Below are 17162 nucleotides of genomic sequence, written 5' to 3' on the forward strand. Positions count from 1 at the left end.
GAGAAATCATGATTTTACAATTTATTCCTTGCCACTGGAACGTGATATTTGCCTTTCTTCCTTTCAAACACACCTCAAAAACTCCTTGGGAAGAAGGGATATGCTCATTAAGATCATACTTAATATTGATGCAATCCCAGAGGATACACATACTAAATTGTATCTAATAGTTTTAGCATTCTGCGTTTGTTTTAGGATGTGTATTTTTAAAAGCGTGTCAGTGGCATTCTCTCTACAGAAGACCATTTTTTTTGAGAGGGCCTAACTTTTGAGAGTTTCTGCCTGCTGTTCAACTCAATTAAAACAAAATTGAAGTAATCCTTCTTTCTCTTGGAGAAGGCATTTACAAGACAATGACAACATCTCCTATTTCTACAATTTTAAGTGTTAGATGGAGAGGGAGTCACTGTTCTAGCACAGTCGACCACACTCTGGTTGGTTATACTGCTGTTCTTTTGGCAAGCACCCGATGTCCATGTCCATACATAACTGCTGTTATCAGTTACTCAATCAACATTTGTAATGCACAAGAGAGAAAAAGAAGAAAAAAACAAACAAACAAACAAAAAAAACCAAAACCAAAACCAAACAACAACAACAACAACAAAAAACCCTCAAAATCCAAGCTTCAATTTACATATCAATATTAAGAGAATAACTCCTATTAAGAGAATAATTCTTTGGTGGAAAGCGTAAGAGTAATCTCATTCAATACATTTTGTCCATAGTAGGATCAGGCCAGAGGGATGAGAAAGCTAATTATGAGAACTAAGGGTTCTATAATAATAAACTGTAACTTCTAGACATTTACAGTACATTATCATGCCATGCAACTGGCAAGTAAATTTAAAAGCAGAGGGAGATTCACTGTTCTTCATTTCTGAAACAAAATTTAAAAAAATAAAAAGAAGAAGAACTAAACTAACAGGAAAGTAGACAAGAAAAATGTATTTGTTTCAACAAAGGTGCTTCTGTTGATCAGCATTTCCATGGAGTTAGTTCTTTGGTGACAAACTTCAAAACTGTTAAGTGTTGATTTGATGGTAGAAACTTGATAAATACTTTGAGTGCAAGAGTGATAAATATTTGAGTGAGTAATCCCTATTCATGTACTCCCCAGGGAAGTTGTGTGACACCATCAGTGGGAATTTGGATTGTTTAGTTACCTCATGCTCTAAACCTGAACTGCTACAGGATGACTACCAATAAAAATGCATGAAGAAATCAAGCGAAATAATTCATAAAATATGAACTAGCCTGAGAACTAAGCAGCTAATAAGCCTACCAAGCCTTGGTTAGATTGATGGAAGTCATATAAAGACAGACACCATCAAGTAGAGTGAAAAATTTTGTTTCAACTTGTGTCTAAAATATTCCACATAGAGACTGTATTAAAACTGTTTTTATTCTGTAATTGTTTATGCCCTAAACAGAACTTACAGAATTAAAACGACATCCATTTGACTTGCTGTACACTGTATTAGCATATGAACACTTAGCTGTCAAGACAACCCCTGTGCAGGCAGCATTGGGTTGCCAAGGTTTTGCTAACAGAAATCCAACTGAAAATTCAAAACGAAGTCTAGATACACAAGATATTGAGTAATGTATAACAACTTCATCTTAAATCAGCTTAGATGATCTCATAAGTAGTTATATCCATGTTTGTCCAGGTTTGTTTGCAGTTTTTTTATTCTGCTTGTAACAGATCTGGACTAATGAAAAGAGTCTCACCCACAAGCAATTACCTGTCCTGGCTGATTTGTTGCATCAGTGACCACAGTTTCTGACAAATTAAAGAGTCTCTACATTATTTTCATTAGTAGACAGGAAGCATTTGAAGTGTCTGAAGCAACCGCACTGAGAAGATTTGCCCAGTGTTGGCAAATCCTGGAAGCGGATCGTTTGCTCCCACACATGGCACAATCCAGTGCCTTCTCGGAGCCGAGCACATTAAGGCATCAGATGCCATTTGCATTATCACACAGCAGGGGGCTACAGCCGCTACAATTCCAGGATAATCCTAACCTGTATCTGTATCCTATGAATCCAGCAGAACTATTTTTATTGTTACAGTTTCTCACGTGGTGACTCTTGACAATAACGAGCTTACATAAAAACAGCTCAGATGAAGCACTTGAGTTAGTCCAAAAACATGCCCCCTTACAACTGTTAAATTTTGTCTAAGTAAGACTACGTTCATGAAGTCAAAAGACAATCAGAATGGGGGGAAAAAAAAAAAAAGTAAGGCTGGCTGTAAACATAAATAACAGGTTAATCCCCTGGGACATCATTTAAGTACTCCAGGCTCATTACAGCACACAAGAACAGCAGCAGCCAGAGATCCTACTATTTTCACAGCAAAAGCTGGAGAGGGCAGAGCAGACAAATACCGTACCCAAACTCAGCTGACAAACCGCTTCCCAGCTCAACATGTCATTACTCCCTTCTCCCACCTCCATCGCTCCCCTTTCACAGCAAGCAGTTGACACTGGGCTCTTTTACTTCTTGTTTGCCTCCTTTCTAAAGGGACTGCTTGCAGCTAATGCTATTCCATGCACAAGCTGAGAAGCATTATTCTATGTCCTCTTCCCTCAGCTGATGCTTCATCAATACTCAGGACAGATTCCTTAAGCAAGTCTCTCCACAGATCTTGCCAGAAAGGCACACTCCCACACAGGACACATGTCAGCTTGACTCTTTGGCACCTTGTCTTTAATTAGCTTCAGTTTCACCAACAGAAACTATCGGTAATTACAGTTCAGAAGTGCTTCGAATCCTCAGGACAAAGATCTTATACAGAGCTGACAGAAAAACCTGCATGTCCCATGGGCAACAAACAGAAAATTGGAGCAATCTCATAAATCCATTGAGCCACTTCACAATACAGTCTGGGGAAGTAAATCAAGCTAACAGAAAAAACTATTTTTAAATGCAGCTATTAAGCTACCAACAAGAAATGTGTCTAATGGTAATTCTGTCTGCTACTTCTGTCAAGAATAAATGGCAGAAACTAAGAAAACAACACTTACAAAGTTGCACTTTAAGGTGGACTGAAAAAATTTGATATTCTGTTGGATACAGTTGCCATTAAGGACAGTCTTATAGAATATATTTACTCATCTCCTCCATTCTCCTTTACCTTAGGAGACAAGGACTGGAGAAATTACTTCCTCTCACTTCTGTCTAAGTGTTACAGGTTCTTTATATCCCCTTGAAAGAACACTCTGCTGAAGTGCGGTACACAGAGAGCCTAAGTATTTTTGATTGAAGTTTTAATCAGGAGCTGAAAAAATAATTGTGTGAGAAACTGAAGAGAGGGGAGATGTTTTACACATGCAGAGGGCAAGCTGGGTAATGTGTTAAGCATCACTTTTCCCCATCTGCAAGGACAGGCCCAATCTGGTTATTTTCACGCAGTCACAGTCAGATCTGTATTACACCCCATTTCTTGCAACACGTTTTTTACCTGATGCAGTTCACAGAGTTACTTTCTGCCTGGCACGGTCCCTAAACTGCAGTGAAAGACATCACTGTTTTTAATCACTGGTTTACTCTCAAAACTGCGCTGCGCTGAATGCGGCTGATTGCATCTTAGGAAAGATCAAATCCTCCTCCTCCAGCAGCAGCGCCGATTTCATTGGTGACAGAAAGTCAGTCCAGAGGCTTCCCACCCCCAGCTCCGTTGCAGGGCAATGAATTGACAATTCACGGGGAAATGTAAAAGGCAGAGAGGAGCCAGCCCCCAGGTGCAGCGCGCCGCACATGCCCCAATAAATAATCCTGTATAGCACCAACACAGCAGCTCCTTGTGCGGTGACGTACCGGGCAACCCATAAACATCGGGAAAGAATACAAATAATCCGCCCGACCGACCCGTCCTTCGCAGTTGCCCAGCGCACTCCCTTCCCCTCCCATTCCTTCTCGCGTCCTCGGCCGGTAACTTCCCCGCGAGGTGAAGCGGGGGCACTCGTGGGGGTCTGGACGATTGGGGTGTCGGAGGGATGAGACTCCCGTATTTCTGGAACCCGGGCGGCTTCCCGTGCCCCCGCTCCGGGCTGCCAGCCGCGGCTCCCTTCGGAGAGATCGCCCGACACATGACGCAGCCATGTGAAACGCGAAATATATTAAACTTGATGTGAAATGGCATGACGGAGGCGAGCGGGGAAAAAAAGAAAAAAAAAAAAAGAAAAGACAAGACAAGACAAGGAAAAAAATCTTACAAGGCCACTTAGTTTAATCGGCTCTTCGCTTTTCCCTCCCACACCGAAACACCCCGCACGCCGAGCGAGGGAAGAACAGGGAGATGCCCCGCCGGCCTCCCGCATCCTCCCGGAGGACCAGGGACAGCCAGCGAGTTGCAGCGCGGGGGCTCCCCGGCCCCCTCCGCACCCGCCGGGCCGGGGCCGCCGCCCCCCCCGACCTCCACCTCCCACCGTGGGGTCCCCACCGGGCGGGGTGGCCGGGGGACCGCGCCGCCATCCCGCCGCCGCTCAGGGAGCGAGGGGGCAAACTCTCGGCGGCAGCGCAGCGGGCTTGGCTGGGGGAAGAGGGCTGGGGGAAGCTTGGCTGGAGCGGGAGAGGGCTGGGGGAAGCTCCCCCGCAGGCAGCCGCGGCGGGCGGTCACCTCGCAGCGCGTCGCGGGGCTTCCCGGCGCGGCGGCCGCTCCATCCGACTTGGCCGGATAACGGGAACGAGGGGGAGCGGCGGCGGGGAGGAGGGAGAGGGGAATACATCCAGTCTGGAAACTAGCTGCAGGATGAGCCGCCTGGAGCAGGATGGCGAAGGGATCCGCCGCTGAACCCCCGGCTCATCCGATTACCCTACGTGCACATTTGATGCCTCACACACAGACACGCACTCCCGGCGGCGGCGCAGCGAGGCGCGGACAACCCCCCCTCCCGCCGCCCCCGTCGGGGGGGCACGGCTGGAGCCCGCACGTTTCCCCGGGATGTTGTTGCAGCGCACACGCCGCTGCTGCGGCTGGACTCGCACTTTCGGGGGCACGTTTGCGGCGGGCGAGCGCGGAGGTGACGGCGAGTCGAGGGGCGGCTGCGGGGGTCGGCGAACGACTGGCGGCAGCGGCGGGGCGGGGGTAGGTGGAGGAAGAAGCGCGGAGGGCGAAGGAGGGCGGGAAGAGGCTGACGAGGGAAGGGCAGGAAGGGTTAACAGCCGTGCGGCGCTTCAGCGCTGGATAGCGCTACCCGAGCGGGAGCCTGGGGGCGCACGGGGAGGGGGTGAAGCCGGGAGAGGGGCGAGGGAGGGAGAGGGTCAGGAGTGGGGCGGGGGGCGGGGGGGGAAATCTGGGATGCCCCGCGCCGCGGCAGTGCCCCCCCGGCGTCCCTCCCTCCCCGCGCGTGGGGCAGGGGTGGGGAGGAGGCGGTACCTTGTACGAGGATCCCGCAGAGGCTGTAGAAGCGCAGGAGCGCGCCGGGCTTCAGCCGCATCCTGGGGGCTCCCCTCGGGCTGGGTGGGCGCCAGGCACGCAGATCCGCAGCCTCCCGCCGCTCCGCTCTCCGGGCGCTTCCTTCCCCCCGCAGGAGCCGCCGCCGCCGCCGCCTCCGCCGCAGTGTCTCCCTCGCTGTATCCAGTGGGGTGAGGAGGAGGAGGAGGAGGAGGAGGAGGAGGAGGACCAGGGTCGCGGGGGTGGATTGGGGAGGGAGGAGGAGGAGGAGGAGGAGGAGGAAAGAGCGGCTCTCTCCGCTGGCTCCGGCGCTGCTGGGCAGGTTCAGGTTCCCACCGCGGAGCGGTGCCAGGTGCCCCCGCTGGCTCCCCTTGCCCCTGCCGGCGCGTCCGGCCGTCCGTGCGTCCGTCCGTCTCTCCGCTCGCCTGTGCTGCGCTGTCCCGTCCCGTGCCGTGCCGCTGCGGGGCGGCGGAGGAGGGGGGGGATGCGCAGGGACTCCGCTCCCGCTCCGCTCCCGCTCCGCTCCAGCCGCTTCCCGGCGCGAGACACAAGGGCAATCTCCGCTCGCCAGGCTCCCCTGGCCCGGCCCCGCCCCCGCCGCCCGCCCCGCCCCTTTCTGCGCCGAGCCCCGCCCCGGCCCCGCCCGGCCGCCACACCCCGGCCCTCCCTGCGCCGCGGCCACGCCCCCGCTGCCCCCTTGGCCACGCCCCCTCCGGCCCGGCCCCGCCCCTCAGCTCCGGCCTGGCCCTTCAGGCGGGAGCGTGACTGGCGTGGGGCGCTGTCCAATAGCCGCTGCCCGGCATCGGCCAAGCGGCCAATGAGGAGCCGCGTTACCAAGCAAAGGGGCGTGCCTCGGGGCCAGGCCCGCCTGGCGCGCCGCTGAGTGACAGCCGGTCCGGACCAATCGCGGGGAGCGGCGGCTCCACGGCGGGGCCGCAGCCAATGGGAGACGAGAGCGGCGGGGGGCGGGGCGGAGCGGGCGCTGTCCAGAGCCGGTGCTGAAGCGGCGGCAGCGGCGGCCGGGAGCGCCGCGGGACGCGGGAGCGGCCCGGCGCTGTGCGAGGGACACGGCCCCTTGGGTCGGCCCCTGCCTAAAGCCCCTTCTCTTCCTTCTGCTTTTCCTCCCCGAGAACAGCGGATACAAGAAGGGCTGGCTGAGTCTCCGTGTTCGTGGGAACGAATCCTGTGCAGGTGCCTTCAGCGCGGCGGCGATGAGATCGGCCCCCGAACAATGGCAATAAAGAGCTTCCTGGAGTTTTCACGGTGTTGCCCGGGGTCTGTATGGTGTGGAGAAAGTTTTTTCTTTGAAAGGTTTCTTGGGAGAGTTGATACCATTCAGCTCGTGGTCCAGACCTGCTTGTGTTCCGAAAGATAAGGCACTGAATGCCATGAGAAATCCAAGAGGGCAGGCAGCCACTTCATGTTTCTGTATTTGATGTGTAGCACTGTATGGGCCACCTTGTGCCTAAGCCTCTCAGTAAAATCAAAATGCCTGGTTCTTAAGTTGCTGGATCTGTCTGTAAACACCCTGTGGAGGAATTGTGTTGCCTTGTCCTGCAGAAAGCAGGATTCCCATGCACCCAAATGCCTATAATGACCAGGTATTTATCCAGTTCTGGTTCCACCCTTTCCCTATTGAGGTTTTCTCTCCTGCACCATGAAGTATGTTTCCCACACTACCTCTCTGAATTTCAACCTTGATGTCCCAGTCCCTGACAGCAAAGAGCTTTGTGGAGATGAGTGGTGAAATAGTCTTACCTACAGGAGAGGGAAGCTCTTTAAAAGTTCATTTCTCTGAAGGGGGCACCGTCTCAGATCATCAAGGATGTGCAATCAGTTGTCAACTCCACCTTGAAGAGCTTGCACTGGAGTGGAATCTGGGAAGTTGTGTATTCTGTAGTCATATCTTCCACTTTGTTCATTAGCAAGTGATGATTATGCCTGGCAGCAGCTGAGACTGTATCAGGATTTATACTGAGTTCCCCCTATCTCCAAAAGATGTTCGCATCAAATACAGAATCAAATTACAGAATTACATTTTAAGGTTCTAGTATTTGTATGATTTTGTAGCAAAGGACCACCACATCCATCTCCATGCCTTTGGAGGGTTATGTTAACACTATAGAGGATGTTGCACTGGAATGTCTCCTAGGACAGGGAAGCAGTTATAGTCTGTCTCTAATGCATGAGTAGATATTTGCTCTACTTGGATTTTTAGTCTTAGTGAAAAAAGACACAACAGGCAAAGGTTTTACAACTGTTCTTAGGGTTCAGTGCAGGCACAGCAGTAATGAATGATTGCCAGAATCTTTTAGAAGACTTAAAAAAGGATCAAGTCATCATTTTTAAGGCAGCCCTATAAATGTCAACAAATGCTTTTTTTTTCTCTTTTGGTTGCTGGTGGAGGAAATTAAAAAAACAATTCCCACAAAATAAGCAATGTAAATCCTTTACTAAGGCAGGACTGTAATCCATCCTGAAGTGCTTTTGCATTAATTATGACAGCTGATAGCTCTGCACTTTTGACAAGACATACTTTTGATTGTAGTCTTATTCCAGGAAACATTATAGGAAAGACACGAGTGTCTTCCCAGCTTAGTGATTAAAGGCTGTAAAAAAGGGTGTCTGGCAGGTGTAGGAATGAAGCACCTGTCTGTACATCATGGGGTTTTCAAGTCCTTGCCATATTAGTACAGTTGGAAAAGTCGATCTGAGTTTTTAGAAACAGGAGCTGACCTTTTCTTCCCAGAATTCAGTAACATGGACATCACATCACACTCCAAGTCAGGAGTATAACCAGAAATACCGGTTCTTGCAGTTCTTTTCTGGCTCAGGTGGGTCTGAAATGAGCTAGCAGCATGTTGATAGAGAAAACAATTCCCAGCAAAAGACCCTTGGATTTTTGACTAACTATATATCTGAAAAATGTATCATTAAAATCATTTCAATGCCAGGTATGATGTCATACTTCTCCTGATTAACTCAGCTGTGCTAATCTGACCATTTCTGTAGGCATAGTAACACAGCTTTTGACATCCAGTGGCAGCTGGCATCTAAACCAAACACAGAACTTTGCAATTGGTCTGTGGAGCTGGAGCTCATGAGCAGCATGGCCAGAAGCTTCCTTGCTTCTAGACCAAAAGGGCAACAGGGCTTCTTTAGGAAACACACTTCAGAACAGAGTAAAGAGTAATACCCTCAAATATCAACAAGAGATAATGCTGAAAATCAGATGCAGAAGGTAAACATTTTATCAGAACCAGCAATATGTTTGTCTGCATTATCGTGTTGTTCATCAAGGTGACGTGTACAAATGTCCACATGTACAAATATTCCTAATGCTAAAGAAAGCAAAATAATTTTAATCCCCAAACATGATTCAGAAAGAGTCCTCAAGTATTTCCTCTCACTAAATTGCTACATAACAAGTTGCCCAACTTCCTGTACACTTTCAGCATAGATCTTAACATCGCCTTCTCCACCTTCCCAATCTTTTTCTTGTTGGTTTTCACTCAAAAAAGAATAGACAAACCCTTCCTCTAGCAGAGAAGCCAGCTTTCTTAGTTGTTTCCTCTCCATTATTTCCTGTTCATCCTTTTCTAGGTGGCAAAGATGTCACAGGTGTGGGTGAATAGTTGGTGGGACTGCATGCAGTCACAACAGACAGTTCAGATCACTGGCCACTTCATTGTCTGGGTCTGCTACATGATCTGATTCATTTTCTTGCACAATTTTTCTCCTGATCTGCAAGTCTTTGGGTTTCTCTCTGAAAAGCTAAACTCCCCCTCTTCTAGAAGGAGCCATCTGTGTTAGAGTACCTGTAGAGTTTGCCTTGGAAGACAAGCAAAATCTGAAGGAATAATCATGTTTTTTAATGATACTCCTTGATAGCATCAGTGGTCAGTGATTAGGGAGAGGAAACCCAAGGAAAACATATATTTGGCAAAATATTATGGTTTTGTTGAATTCTGCAAATGGTGGAAGATGTATAGATGATTTAAGGAGAGAAAAACTTCCCGTGTTACAAGCTGGGAAACCTAGCTCTAGAAACAATTGTTCTGTGCTATGTCCTATAATAGATATTTTAAAGTAAATTTTTTATCATCTAGAGGGTAGCGAAGAAGTAATCAAAATATGGTTGCAGAGTACCAAAACCAACTAAAGAAGTCCCACAGGAAATAAGGAGAAGGCAAGCTGCTAGTGACAGAAGTTAGAGACAGATCTATCCTGAGCTGCAAAACTGCTAAACACTCACGATCACATTAAAAACAGCAATTTAGAAAGTGAGATTTATTTGCATGGTTCGGTAAAAAAAAATCTTGTGAGAAAACCCCACTGCAGTGTCCCCTGAGCCTTGAAGAAATCTCTGTCTGGATAACAGCTTCTCACAGTAGTCCTTAATAAGTCCTTATGCTTCTATTTGTCCCACCACACCTGAAAGTGGCACCATTGCTTCCCTCATGTGGAGGGTCCCTAGATCCAGGAGGGATCACAGAAAATGCTTTTCCCTGCCCAGTGCACCATTCCTGGCCTATGTGGAAATCAGAGCACCAGATGTTCATCACTGGAGTCTGTGCATTTCCCTTTTGCATTGTTCTTTACCATACTTCAGCAGCTGCAGCAGAAGAGTTGGGGTTTTGCTTGCTTTGGGTAAGAAATTTTGACTGGTGGAGGTGAGTCGCTGCTGTTTTTAATGGTTTGGGTTTGGTGGAAGCTGATTACTTAAAAAAAATAAAACCCCAGATAACATTTACTTACCAGATGCCAGCAAAAATGCAATGGTTTGAACAAATACTGTAACTAGTAATTTAGTTAAATCTATCCAACTGTGAAAATATATTGGCGTGAATAAAAATATATAGACATGAAACGCATTGCACTTTTTTTTTGTTGGAAAAAAAAAAATTGGCTTCAGTAAAGAGCAATTGAAGTTTGAAAATATGCTCCAGAGAAGAAATGTGTTCATTTCCATAAAACATATTGGTGTGTAAATATACAGAATGTATCAGTTCCAGAGCAATATTATGAATTCAGTGAAATTTTGTTCTGTGTTAGTTAGTAAGATGAAGCAAGTAAAAGGAATTGCTTGCTGTGAATACTACATATAAAGTATGTGTGGGATGAAGTCCCATTTATAAAGCAATTATAAATGTGAGATATTTCACAGACTTTTGGAGAAGAAAAAAGTCTATAAATCAGCCCTGTCAATGCAATGCCAATGCAAAGTAAACCAAGGTCAAACCTCACTGGTATCATTCTCATTGAAAAATACCTAATCTACATTTTGAGTTGGTGAATATAATTGCAGAAGAGAATTACCAATGATGAGTGGAAGCAGAATTATCTTATTCATTACCTGACCTCTCATCCATATAATTTGTGGAATGAAGACACCGAAAAAATGGTGCTGCTAACATGATTTTCCATATATTCTAGTTAGGTTTCCCACTTCCTAGAGTGTTTGATAATTAGCAGAAGTGTGTACTTTCCTACGCCTTCTAACTCTCAACCAAGAAGCAACTACTTGAAGAAATGTTAGTTCCCTACCCAAAACGACAGAATTGGGGAGTTATATAACTTTACCAGTTCTTATGCCCTTATTTCCTTACGATTTTTTGAAAAGTTCCAGCCATGCTTGTGGAATCCAGAGGGTGGTTGGGCACTGGAACCCCAGGGCAGGGGTCACAGCACCAAGCCTGACAGAGTTCAAGAAGCATTTGGACAATGCTCTCAGGAACATGGTGCGATTCTTTGGGTGTCCTGTGCTGAGTCAGGAGTTTGACTCAATGATCCTGATGGCTCCCTTCCAACTCAGGATATTCTCTGATCCTTGTGGGGACCTTCCAATGCAGGATATTCTATGATTCTAGGTAATGCATGTTACAGTTGGACATAAAAACATATTAATGCATGGAATTAAGTAGACATTAGTTATGTTTTAAATGAGCTTGAACAGATTTGCATTTAGTTTAGAATGCATCCTAGCTAACATCTTTGGAATATGCATTTTTCCATTTATATTTTTTTTTTTTTAATTTCTAATGTTTTCTAGTTTGTAGTTGCTTTGCCTTTTATCACTTAAGCACAGATTATTTTATGTGCCGCACAAAACCTCTCTTGCACCCAGCTGAAGTGACAAAAAAGTATCCAAAAACTCAGTAAGAAGGGAGTTGTTCCTTCTGTAGAACATCGTGTCATCCATTTTACTTTCTTAAGAGCAGCTTCGATTACTGACAAGAGTACAATGATTTTCCCACATGTTCTGGTAACATAAAGGAGGCTCTAGACATTTAGATCCAACATTTGGGTTTTTTCAGGCTAAGATTTTCACATTAGTGCATCTCGTATTGAAAATGTTTCCTAATACAAGTCAAAGTATTTTAACTGATCCAGAGTAAGACTCATAGAATTGAACAAATGTATCAGTTTGCCCATACTAAAGAGTCCTAAAATACTTGTTGAAGCACATCCATGCTTTTCAAAACAGGGCTCTAAGAATTCGGAGGACCTTTGTGAAAAGAGCATTTCTTTTGCTGTCTCTATGAAAATCAGCCCAAGGCATGAGCCTCAGGGAAATAAAAAAAAGCACACAACTGACTTTAAAGATTATAGCCTTTATAATTTCTACATATTCTGTCTCTGCTAACAGCCTCCTAAGAATGAGACGATCTGGCAGTGGAATACAGCTAGACTGGATTACCAGTGCTCTTTCCAGCAACGGGAATGAGATTGTAGTGTTAGATACCACAGTTAGAAAGAGCAGACTCTACCTGACCTGTGTCTGACCAGCCACAATTGTCCTTACTGAAGACCTGCTTGATTGTGTCCTGGCATGCACACCAAAGAAACCAGGGAATATGAGAAATTGTGTACTCCAGTTTTTGCTCTTCTGTTCAGACAGGATGCTGAGGGCATTAATAACCCCTAATGATCCTGTTCAGCTGGGGTCTCCACCCACACCCATGGGCTCAGGAGCTCTGCTTAAGCTGATCTGTGTTAGGAGAGTGCATGTCTCTAGCTTAGTCCTACTCCTACTTGGTCATGGAATACTTTGAGCCAGATTTTAATCGATTGCTTGGTCCTGTGACCACTGATCCTAACCTCAGCCTTCACAGAGTGGTCTGTGACCTGCTCCAGTACTGTGATATTGCCTTACAGTCTGGAATCCTGGCTGGACTTTGCTATAACCTCTGAGTCTGTCCTTGCTTGAGCACTGTGGGACTGAGGTAGGGGTGGTGAGGCCTCTGTCCTCATGGGCTGGGCATCCCCTGTGCTCCTGGCTCGCCTTTCCTTAGGAAGCAGCTCTGCTCTTGTTAATTCCCAGCAGATGTAGTCTGAGAGACCACAGTTCCCAAGGAATTGGGAATAGATCTAAGTCTTTGGTTTCAGAGATTTGTGTCGTCTTTTGATCTGCTGACGCTAGGCAGAATCAAAAGGAGGTCGTGTGGTTTAAAAAAAAAAAAAAAAAAGAGTAGAGGAAAAATCCACAAGGGAGGAAGGTAAAATATATTCAGACAAATTATTTTGGGAGAGTAGCTCTAGAAAAAGCACAGGTGTGATGGAAGGTCAGGGTAAAATTAGGACTACAGGTTGAATGGACAAAAAAGGCTGGCATAAAACTGAGGTTGAAATCTGAGGGAAGATAAATTGTTAGTAAGGAAAACCAAAGCATGGAGAACATGTTGAGACCCCGGAATGAAAGGAGTTTGTGATCATCCAGGTGAGGAGTTTAGGACCAGCAGATTATTTGGGAAATAAGAAGGATAAGATAAATCTGAAGACAGACTAAAGCTTCAAAGAGGAACTTAGAATCCTTGAGGCCAGAAACTGGACTGAGGAGCCACAGGATGGAGAGCATGAGTCAAGACTAGAAAACAGGTAACAAAGGGAAACTGTGTGGTGATGAAAACACAGAAAATAAAGTCCAAAAGTAAAAAAAAAAAAAAAAAAAAAAAAAGAGAATAATAAAAAAAAAAGAAGACACAAAGCACAGAAAGAGAAAATTGAGATTTAAGTAGTACAACTTACACAGCATGAGCTGAGAAGCCAGAGGAACGGAAAGGGGAATCATAAAAGTAGCTGCTGGTAGATGAGACAAACTAGGAGAATAACAAAACTTCAGGCTTTAAACAAAAGGACCCAAGTTGCTTTGTAGGGCCCAAAACTCCTTGTATCTCACTGTCATAATGCATCTGCTTTTAGTAAATATCTGATATTCATGATAAATTATTTATGAAGTTACTATCTCCTCTAGGAAACAGTAATTTTCTCTACCCCTCCCTTGCTGATGAGCTCAAATAAAAAGATGTCAGGTGGATTTAAAGTCTCTAAGCCTTCTGGTGATCTGCATGGATATTGATGTGATAACATTTTTTCTCCTTCATTCACTTCCATGAATTTTAGAGAAATATATACATTTACTGTATGTAAGGATCTTATAGTTAGGAGATGGTCATAATGAAAGAAATGAACTTGTTAGTTATACAATCTTTATGTTGCTTTTGCATTTTTATATGATGAACTAAAACTGCCTGACAGCTCTTCCTTCTGTTTTCTTCCGTGCCTTGTCCATCTGTTGTCCTGTTCTACCCGTCCTCCACATAACACAAAGCCTTGGGCTCAATCAGCCCAACAAGAAGCTCTGGGGATGATTCATGGGTTTGGGGGTAAGGAAGACACTGATAGATAGAATCACTAATTCATTAACTGAAGAAAATATGGAAAATATGTATTCAATATGGCAGAGGTCTGAAAGAAAAGGAAAAGACAGTCTCCAAGTAACTAAATGAAGCCTTTGAGAATTGGATTATGTTTCACTATGCCTCAGAGTTCCTCTCTGATGTTAGGTAAGTCACTCAGACCAAATGTTTTTACAGTGCTAATAAATTGATATTAATGCTCATTTTCTCAGTTCCCAACTTCATACCAAAGAGTCTTATCTGCAGGAATGTGAAGTACTGCAGACATCCTAAAACCGGTGTGAACTGGACTAAGAACACGCAGAGCTGTGTAATGAAAATTGGCCACTTGGAATTAGTGGTTACCTTTGACATTAATCTTAATTAAATACTTCATTATAATGTATCTGCAGAACGAGGACAAATTAAGGTTGCATAGGCAATTCTGAATCCTGGTATTTCTTAAGTCTTTGATTTTTCAATTTTAGTGATGTTAACATGGCTTTGTATATCAATTTGGTCATTATTAGACTTCAGTTATTTACTTTTTTTTTTTTTTGTATGAGCTTACCACCTTTAATGTAGTTAGTCTTCTGAAATATTTGCCTAACACTTAAAATCTGCTCTATCTCAGAAGCGTAATCATTATGAATGAAGTCAGTGAAAGTGTCAGGATATTTTTTTACCCTGGAGAGTGTGAATCTCTTGTATTAAGCCAATAAATCACAAATGAACACAGACATTATGACTACTAAGATAAATACTTACATTGCAAATTGTTACTGGCTCAAAATATGAAACTGACTTCACCCATCTTTGGAAGAAAAATAGTGAAAATCTATTTGAAAAGGAGTAAACTGGAAGGAATTATGCAAAATACAACGACTTGTCAGTCTGTTAAACTGTTGTTTCAGAGTAGGTGAGAGGTGTTTGTTACTGTAACTGCTACATTATTTTGCAAGTAAATAAACCTTTTTTTTTATTAAAGCAAAACATTGTTATTTGTGATCAAATTGAAATGCATGTGAATCATAGAAATCTATGGAATACAAACATTTGTAAGTTTGCTAGATGATTTTTAATGCTTTTAAAACATAACAATGCAGTAAAGTGTTTCATTACATCACTTGCCATTGTGATACAGAACAATCAAATCAGACAGTTTGCTCCTAGTTGGAAAATAGAATTAAGAATTTTAAAAAAGTACATGTTGCACTACATGCAGCCATAAAAAAACTGTAATACAGAAGATTTAATGGATTAGCATCCAAAATTCAAGTTTCTATAGCAGTGAGATACAAGAGTTATAAAGGAAAATATTTATGACAGAGGAGCAGAAGAAACTATAAAAAGGTTTTCAAGGCACTTATTAAAGAAAATCTAGATTCTCTGATAGCCACAAAATTGTTTTTTGGCAAGTGCATTCAGTTGCCATTAATACCTCAGTTGCTGGAAGATGGTACTAACTTTAAAATAATGACATATAAAGCAAGATTTTTGATTCTTATGGGTCTAAATTATGGGTCCTGAGTTTTTTGATTAATATCAGGACTGTGTTGAAGCATATTGTCAGTAAGTTTTTAAGTGACAGATGATAAGATTAGAATGAGCTGAAAATTAGCCCTTGCTAGAGGCTGTGTATGGAAATAGGGGTAAGTAGGGACACATACAAAATGTCTTTTAAAAATTCTTTTTCTGGATTTTAGTTGTCTGAAATTTTTCACTTACAACAGAGATTTAACTGTGCCTGAATTAATTGGATTAAGCTATGTCTCATTTTTTAAGATCAGAATGATTTTTATAACACCAAACTATAGAAAATCACTAAACACAGCTATACTGCGTGTGTAGCCTCAGTTTTTCCTGTGGAAGTATAAAGACTGAAATTAGCAAATGCTATCTGAGCAGCAGGCAATCCACTGGAGGCTGGTTTCTTGCCTACAGCAGAACTCAATTTGATTTGCTCCATATTTATAACTTTTGCATTTTACAGAGGTCAAAAAAGGTTAATTAAATAATTTCAATATTTCACTTTAACGGTATACAATAACTATTTACTATATAAAAGGTAAGTTGAAGAAGGAAAAATAAGAAACTTTATGTTCAGTACTTGTGTTCTGTTAAGGCATTTGTTATATGTGGAAAATAGAAGGTAAGACTGGATATTTTTCCAATATTCATACTCCAAGTATAGCTTGATCTGTGAAAATGCTTCATCACATCAAAACTAATTATCATTATAACATTATGAAACACAAGCTTATCTTTAAAAAAATTAGCTATTTTTTATTTCAGATATTTAATAAAGATTGAACTTACAGAGTAGGGACTGTCTTTGTTTTTCATAATTGTTTCATATGCAGCATTTCCAAAAGTGATGAAGGATTGCAGATGGGAATGAAGTTTACTAAATGACTCATCAGAATCTGGGAAGATGCAATACATTCCTTTTGTGACTCCTATTTGCAAGCATACTCTGAGGATGTTAACAAAATACAGCAGCAGACCAAGATCAAAATCTCTGTTGTTTCAAGATGACCCTAAAGACTCTGTAAGTGAAGGCACCAGAACAATCTGGGACAGCTGCTAAGCAACTATATTTTCCTGCAGCTTCTAGATCCACTTTTCTCTCCAAGCTTAAGAATATTCATGATTTTCCTGGCCTTCACAGCAGTATATTTACAAAAGCATAACTTTTGATCTAAGTTTTTTGTGTAAGTTATCACATCCAGCAGTTTTAGATATTTTAAGTACATCATTCATTAATCTTTTACACTGAGAACAGTAACAAAATTAGAAAGGCAAAGGAGTTCCCAGGGGTATGACCTTATGAGAGCTGTGCTCACTAGTGTATTTTGGCCTGGTTTTCTCCAGGGATTTTAGGGGAATGTTTGCTGTGTGAGGTTTTGCAGTTCGTACTGTTTAAGGAATCTCTTTAACCTCTCTAGCCTGTGATTGTTGGACTCCACCACTTCTTTCAGAGGTTAGACAGTCTAATTTGATAAAAATATGTAAGGTCTTCATGACAATACTTTTTGACAGTATTCTGATAAGAGACCCAGACAAAACTTTGCAAGTTC

At 43.7% G+C, this 17162-nt stretch overlaps 1 protein-coding gene across 1 annotated transcript in view; it reads right to left on the minus strand.

Moving 5' to 3' along the window:
* The window catches only part of CADM2 (cell adhesion molecule 2), a gene marked incomplete at both ends in the record, with an annotated part of 583305 nt that extends 577858 nt beyond the window's left edge, over positions 1–5447 (minus strand). The window contains one exon of the mRNA XM_082279334.1: positions 5387–5447. Coding sequence (XP_082135460.1) covers positions 5387–5447 — 61 coding nt within the window. The remainder of the gene's footprint in view (positions 1–5386) is intronic.
* Between the last annotated feature and the right edge of the window lie 11715 nt (positions 5448–17162).

The sequence above is a fragment of the Coloeus monedula genome (genome assembly GCF_965178545.1).
Source record: "Coloeus monedula genome assembly, chromosome: 3".
NCBI lineage: Eukaryota > Metazoa > Chordata > Aves > Passeriformes > Corvidae > Coloeus > Coloeus monedula.